At 36.3% G+C, this 8255-nt stretch overlaps 1 protein-coding gene across 1 annotated transcript in view; it reads right to left on the bottom strand.

Moving 5' to 3' along the window:
* Positions 1–1250: 1250 nt before the first annotated feature.
* The window catches only part of ADAMTS5 (ADAM metallopeptidase with thrombospondin type 1 motif 5), a 48626-nt gene continuing 41621 nt past the window's right edge, over positions 1251–8255 (bottom strand). The window contains exon 8 of the mRNA XM_014560438.2: positions 1251–7927. Coding sequence (XP_014415924.2) covers positions 7360–7927 — 568 coding nt within the window. The 3' untranslated portion in view covers positions 1251–7359. The remainder of the gene's footprint in view (positions 7928–8255) is intronic.

The following is an 8255-nucleotide window of genomic DNA, read 5'->3' as shown; positions in this document are numbered from 1 at the left end:
CTCCTAATCTAAAAACTACCCCCAGGACAATTTTTACACCTTCGACCTTGCCTGAATCAGCTCATTGTTACCTGTGAAGGAAATTTTAAGGTTAAATACTGAAGAGTATTTTTCTTTTTTAACCTTTCCCAGCCATTTACTAGTTTTCTAAATCAAGTTCTCTCTCCTTAAACAATAGTTCTTTGTACACTCTGAGCTCTTGTCTCTACTCTCACGGCTTGTCCAATTCTCCAGTTTCCATGCAATTTTAATTGGAATTTTAAGATCACTCTTGCTTTAACTCACCCACATATTAGGGCATCTAATCACTCCCCCTCATTTCCCCAGTCTCACACCCTCCTCCATCCACTCTGCAGTCCCTCCCTCAGACTCACAGTCCATATAGATTTAAGATTCCTGGGGCTACAAGAAGCCAATAATTGATAATAAATATCTAAAGTGCTTATAACAGTGCCTGGAACTTGGTGACAGCTAGATGACCATTAGTTATTATGATGTGATTGTCATCTGCAATTTTGGGGTCTGATGACCAATGTCATGAGGGTTGTTGGAGAAAAACACTTGGGAGAATGTAAAGGTGTTTATCCCAAGGCCTGACCCAAAGAGATGTTCAACATATTTTAGCCAAATTATGATGTATCATGCTTTCAAACATTTAAGTGTTTTCAATTATTTCTTTAAAAAGTTTACAGCCTACCAAGAAGAAAATTTAAGGCACAGTTCTGAAATATTATTTGATAGGAGAAAGAAATTCAATGTTTGCCATGTACACAAAACAGTAATGATTTCAGGTTTAGAAGGAATGAATGTCCTTTGGAATCCTGATACTCTAAATTTGTTAGCAAATACATAGGCTTTTGCTGGTGTCAATTCTTTTTGAATTTCTGCGCGTGCATTATTATCTTGGCTCTTTAATTTTATATCTAGGATGTGTTTAATCTTTTACAAAGTAAGGATGAAGCAGGTAGATTACGTTGCTTGCTGCTTCTAATTTAACATCAGAAGTTCAATGCTAGACAGATTCAGGGAATGATGGTCTGGTAAGAAGAACTTGAAGCAATAGTTCCATAATAATTTAAGGAAAGTATTAATTGTTTGTGCCAAAGTGGATGAGAGATGATAGAAATTATAGTGAGCCTAGGGTTTCGTTAAGACTTGGCTTGGTCCTACTGCTGTTATGAGAAAATTAAAAATAAATGGACAACAGTTTCCAACTCTAAAACATATTCTATGCAGTACATACGTTAACCTAGTTTACAATTTACGTTTATTATGCCCACTGAAATCACAAAGCCAATGCTTAATTTTACAGTTTAAAGTCATACATAGGGAAATGCTTTACAAAACAGGATACTGTTCCTTAATGAAAAATATTACGGTATAGGTCCCAACCGATTCAGTACAAGTGGTTTACCTGGATGCCGGAGGGCAGTGTTGTGGAGGGCGAGCTACAAGACACAAGAATGCTTTCAACAGTCGATTCAGGGTTTGAAATTTGCCAAAGCTGAAGACACATTTTAAACAAGACCCATCTTAATTTTCCAAGATATATTTTTGGTTTTTCAGCTGCATTATATTGACTGAAAAAAGCCATCATTCCTGGAAAATTGAGGGTAAAAAGCAGCTTATATTGCTTGTGTCTGGCATGTAAATTCTCAGTATTTTTCTCTATTTTGAAAGCATCTTTCAAGATTTAAAAATCTCAGTTCTACCTATTTAGGTTTATTACCTGACTTGACTCCCAGACTCTAATATAGAAATCAAATATTCATGCCACGGCCTAGAGTAAGTGGAACACATTTCCGCAATCTGTTTAGTTATCTGCTCTATTTACAAAGCATGTGCGTGATTTCCTCTAATTAATGCGTTATACTAAAATGTAAGCAGTATTTGTCAAGTCCTACATTTATGTCATGCTGGAGTGTGTAATGCAAGAATACCACCCAGAGACAATATAAATTTCTTAATCTAAAGTCTAGTTTCACAAAGTCACACACAGTATGATACTCTACTGTAAATATACTCTGTATGGGTTGAAAGGCTTCTAATATGCTGCGAATTATTACAGAAAAGATGGAGATATAGTGGCCAAGTGTTTACCAGGAACATAAAATATTGCAAAGCTTAAACAAAATCAGGCTAAATATACACAGGCGTTTGCGTATAAGAAACAAACAAGTTTGTTTGAAAGGGATGCTGATGGCTTAGTAAGCAATGGAACATGACTAATGGCTTAGTAAGTGATGGAACGTGACTCATTTAAAGTCTGCTGCTTCAACCTGATGCTCTTCAAGTTTGATGTCACCTTAAACATCCTCAGCGTACATGTAGCTTATGTCACTAAACACTGCTGATCCGAATGACCGCTAGATTCAATTTCCCAAACTTTGAGTTTCAAGGTGTGCCCAAACTTGACAAAACACTTGGCATTCTTTCTTGCAAATTGAAAACTCATGTATAATAAAACAGTAAGTCCAAAATATCACATTTGACAGTTGGTCACTGAGGATGTTAGCACCTTGATAAATTTACAATTGTAAATTGTAACGTGCCAAAGGAAAAAAAAATGTTCGGTTTTATTCACAAATCACAGTTTTCCTCACAGTGCTAGACTTGGGTCACTCTGATGTGGCAGTGCCTTATAGGGTGACGGGCCATTGTTACTTGTTTTTTCATCTAACCTATGTCTGTGCACATGGATCAGGCGGTGGAGCTATGAGATAAGGACCACAGACGGCAAACTTATTGTTAGTGCTAGGAAATTGAGGGTGCAATTTGTCAACTGAGTTAACAAATGTGTACATTTCAGCTCTATTCCATTTTAAAACCAACATTTTCTAACAACATGTTCCTTTATTTTTTCTACAAAACCTACATTGAGAATTATGATATCGTGGCGCCAGGGAGATATGTGACAGATCGAATGGTTTTCTGATCTGAATGCTACATACATTCCCATTTTCTAGCTCACTAATGCATGGGTTGGTGTTTCAATATGTTCTCATACATTAATTGACTAGAATACACAATTATGCAGTTTAGAGTGATGTGTTTCATGTGATATAACTTAAGAAGTCATTTCTGTAGTTGATGTCAACAAGGAACTATAAAACACTGTATTTTTTCAGTGGGCTAGTGAGCTAAGTTGATCTACCTATTCGACCATCTAGAACTACATGTTGTTGGCAAGTGAAAAAAAAAAATAGAGAAAACATACAAGTTCCTATTCTGGGTGTCTAAGTGACAGATCACCTTGACTGTGCATTTGGTTCTTTGGATGACCATTTCTGTCCTCAAGGTCATTCATTTATTTTGTGGCTCCAAAATGTTAAAAAAAAATTAGGTATTTTTATGGCCTCAGTTTAACTATAAATAGATTAGTAATAGTGATCAGTCATGCCAATGAGACTTCACTCAGCCACAAACAATTAGCAAAATTCAGTCATGACTGAATTCAATCTAATTTCACAAAAAGTGAACTCCAAGCCATAGCACAAGTCCTGAACTTCTTTGAATCTGGCTGCTGTCCCCATGTAAACCACTACAATGACCTTGTTACTAAGGAAGGAGTCAATGGGAGAAACTTCAGAGCCAGAGGTTGATCCGATCAGTTGTGTATCCAAAGATGCTTTGCCCTATTGCTGTGATCAGACCGTGCAATCACAGTCAGGGGCAAGCTGGTGTGATCATAGGGGTCCCTGCTTTTCCCAAGTCCTATTATCTCTCCATGAGAGTAATTTGTAGTAGTAAAAAGTCACACTATATCAGTGGACATCCCATACTTGCAGAAACTGTTATGACTACAGATATTTGAATAATTCAATCCAGTTTGTTTACTCTCATCTGTAGAACCTTAAAGATACTAGAGACTAAATGATAGTCATTGTAAGGAGTGTTTCTAAAGCAGCAAAAGACAATATTTAATTTTACATTGTTGCTGTCACTCGGAGGTCATGATGTATCAACAGCTCCTTGTCCAAGTTTATCAGTGAAGTGCATGGACCTGGTTCTGAGCTGAGTCTTAGCTTCTGTGGGACACTTCTAGACCTCAGTTGGTTGAGTACGTGTTTTTCTTATCTGTGACTTGGAAAAGTTAGCATTCAATGGAACCCAAAGACCTATTAATGTAACTTACAAGTAATGAACACTACTAGTCATGAAAGATTAAGTTTAAAACTTCCTTAGAAAGGACAAGGATAGTATCATAAGAACACATGAGAAATATACACACATACACCTGTTTCACACAGAAAGCTTTCTGTAAAAAAAATACAAAAGCAACCAGTGCTGTATATCATGTAAACTCACAAAGTGTACTTTATACACAAACATGAAGCATAAATTAAAAAGTAGGACAATAGCAAAACATTTTAAATATAGAAGAATTTGCACATATTTTTGTTAAATAAGAATAAATAATTTTATCACACAAATTCACATACCAGTTGCAAAGACAATAAATTACTTCTTTTTTCAGTGCTGCAACTTTTTTGTTTGTGATTAATCCCTTCATTCTTAATGCACTAAAACTGTTTCCACAGGAAGGCAGAGGAAGCTGAATTTTCTGAATAAATTAAAACAATGTCCTTAAACTTCTAAACAACAAGGTGGGGCTTCATTTGACCTTTTCTGTTCTAGAAGAAATAAATGCTATTTTCTTCTAGGCTCTCTTTGTGTTTAATGAAACTCAACCTGAAGTGTTTAGTTTTGTGAGTGAGATTAGATTCTTACTAACCTGAGCATTTTCAGACAAACTTTTTTTTGAGGAAATAGCCCCTCACATCCTGAATCCTAGGCTCGTGGTTTAAGATGTAACTATGGAAAGGTAAAAAGTATAATCCAGAGTGAAACTGGGCTAAATTATTTTACATTATATAGGATTTTCCCTTTGCTTATCTTTCTCTATGTTCTGCCAAACACTCCATTTCTCTGAACTTCAGTTTCCAGTCTATGTATTTTCTCAGGAGTTTAGACATACATTTCGTTAGTCAATCTATTGATACCCATACAAAAAAAGAAACCTAAAGAAAATTCCTTAAAAGCATGGAATAGTGGTTTCTTGTCCTAAGGTCTCCGGGACTGTTCCCATGAGAAGTGTAAAACTTCATTATTTGGGGAAAAAGTGAATCATTGATAACTCATATTAAAAAATCTATAAATACAGTCTGGAGAAGCAGAGTAGGAGACAATCATGTTTGCTTTTCAATGATTATTTAATGTTGCTGTCACTATACTGCAAAAGATAAACATAAATTTTGTCATAGTGGAATTACTTGATTCAAGTTATTTTGAATACTGGAAACAGTAAGGTTGGCTTTTCCATTAATTTTCTCTGCATAGTCAAATGGTCAGTGTGATTTTTATTTTTATCTTTTCTGACTGATATGAACAGCTTTGCTCCCAGTACCTGGTATCTGGTGACCTCTGTCAAATGGAGGGGACCAGTCTTGTATAGGCCTCCTTTCTGTAGCTGATCATTTATTAAGAAAAATGACCACATCTAAAGCAAAGTCAGCCTATGAAAATCCAAAGGATGATTAACAGTTTTGTAAAACAATTCTTTGTTTTACCAAACGATTTCTTAAGAAAATACTTAGTGAGACATCCATTTCCTTGGCCTACTGAAATGAATGTGCTTCAGCAGGATCAATTACATAATCCTTTTATATTAAAAATATCATATAATAAAAATAAACTCTCATGAGCTTAGGGGAACTCAAATAATAGTTCCCTAATATCCTTACATGCAAGTCTTTAACAATAGGCACATTTGGTATGATAATTATAAACTTTTATAAAAACAAATAGCTTTGTGATATTTCACAAAGAAAAAGAAAAACCAATGAAATGAAATATGTTAGATTTTCTCAGCTGTGGGATAGAGGGATGAGGTCTCCTGTCTATGAGATTGTTATGCAGATGACTGTAAAAATTTTCCACGTCTAACTATTCCAACTTACAACCTACTAGACAGGCTATGGAAATAAAAGCAAACTGCAAAAATCATCACATTTCATCACTCAAACACTTCCTGGCACAACCAAATGCTTTCTAATTGGGAAAAATCTTAAGTACAGTATCAGTATACTTAGATTAAAAAAAAAATGCAAGAAATTATTGCCTATGGTGTGGAAACAGTCTTGTTAATATTAACCACTTTTTTTTTGCACTAGCCACATTAACAATAACCACGTCTAGATGTGGCTAGTTACCAAGTGATCTTTAATATTCCTATTATGCTAAGTCAACAAGAAGTATAAAACATAGTAGTTACTATAAGACCCTTGAACAAAACAAACAAGCGAAAACAAAAATGCATTTTAAAGGCTTGCTGGTAAGAGGTATACCAGTGTTGAAGGTGATAGAAAACTTTGCCGTGTGTTCTGTACGTGTACTACACATTGTGCAATATCAGATGGGAGCTACAGAAAGAGAATGCAGTGGTGAAGATATAACTTAAAAATATGGTGAAGGGTGTTTTTTCTCTTCGTTTTAAATCCCAACAGAAGGAAACTATTTTTTAGACTCTTGAATACAGACAACATACACACACGCACACACTACTTCTACCTCCTCATTATGCATTAATTTGGCTGGCTGCCTGAAAAAATACAGGCAGTCAAAGATATAAATAAATGGACCCCTGTATATATTTCAGTGACTAAATACACGGAGATCCTTTTTCTTTTCAGAATTTCTCAGAAGATGCTTGCTGTCAAAATGGTTTTTGACGAAAATTGTATCTCCTGTAGTCTGAAAGTATAGTAAATCTCTTTAAAACAGCAGCAAGTTCTTAATTTCCAGTAAAACATCCACAGCTCTTTCTGGAAACTGGAGGGAGTTGAAATAGCTGCAGACCTACTTTGGTCAAACACTTTTTTATAGAAATATATATATATATATATATATATATATATATATTTAATAGAACCAAGTGATATAAAGTGACATACCAAGAAAGAATGTATTTACAAACAGTAAAAATAAGCTACTGTGTAATATGCATCAAAATGACTATGATGCCTTTGAAGACATTCCATAAGAGGTAGGTGACAAGGGGGAGACTGCTCTGCCAGCTTCCAATGTCCCCTGATTCTACATTCATCAGTGTTTTTGCATTCTTGTAGGTCCAGGGCATGTTCAGTACTCCCAAGGTTTTCTCTATTCCAAGGTCACCACTGTCCTGTGAAGCAGTGCACATCTTCATTTGGTCGCTGAGAGCAGATTCTGCCCATGACTGGACTCCTGTTGCTAATGACACTGAAGTGTGACTCTGTGCTTTAGGTTGACCTCTGTTCACCAGGACCGTATCAGTGAAGAATCAACCCAGTTATCTCTGTATCAGCTCATAACCACAGGCTAACATTTCTTGAGCAAACACTGCTTAAATGCAGAAGGCCTCTGAGAGAGAAGGCATCCCTTGGCTAACTTCCGGTTTCCATCCTGGCACTGCACCGTCCTGGTGTGCCAGCCTGTGTCACAGGTTCTAGAGCAGGCGAGCCAAGGGCCCGTCACCCACTGCAGCTGCGGAGTGTGCGATCCTACCTGATTGCTGCTGTGGCTGGTGACAGAGTTTACTTTTTGAGTGGACTTCTTGGGAACAAAAAAACTGTAACGGACATCTAATGCTTTAGTTGGGTCTGTTGCAAGGATCTGCACAATAAGTATTTCCCTCGTGGCTGCGTAGCCCATCCCATGCAGGAAGTCATCCCTGTGGCTCCAACCACTGTAGTTCATGACTGTTCCGTTGATGTCTATGATGGTTTCTGAAGTGGAGATCATGTACTTTCCATTGATAAGATACTCACCGTTTTTCCTCTTCAGGGCTAAGTAGGCAGTGAATCTAGTCTGGTCTTTGGCTTTGAACTGTCGGACTTTTATGTGAGTTGCCCCTTCGGGGATCCTCACAACGTCAGTGTAACCCTTACTGGAAGCAGAAATGTCCGCAGGGGAGGAGAAACAGAGAGAAATGGGAAGAAGGAAAAATAAGTAAACAATAAATAGATCAACAGAAATTCTCTAAAAGTCTCACCTTATCTTAATACAAAGTTTTAATGTATGAAAGAGATTAGTTTAAAACTGGCTTCCAAAATTAATTTTCTTATAACAAAATAGAATTGCAGTTGGACTATCATATTGTATACCTTTGCATTAGAATGTTCAAAGTTAGGACAATGTTAGCAACCTGCCTTTGTTTTAAAAATTTATACCACCTTTATTTAAAGATTTACAGAAAAATCACACATCTTTATCAA

Source organism: Camelus ferus, chromosome 1 (genome assembly GCF_009834535.1).
Source record: "Camelus ferus isolate YT-003-E chromosome 1, BCGSAC_Cfer_1.0, whole genome shotgun sequence".
NCBI lineage: Eukaryota > Metazoa > Chordata > Mammalia > Artiodactyla > Camelidae > Camelus > Camelus ferus.
The sequence above is the reverse complement of the archived record's forward strand: the minus strand, read 5'-3'. Positions and strand labels throughout refer to the sequence as shown.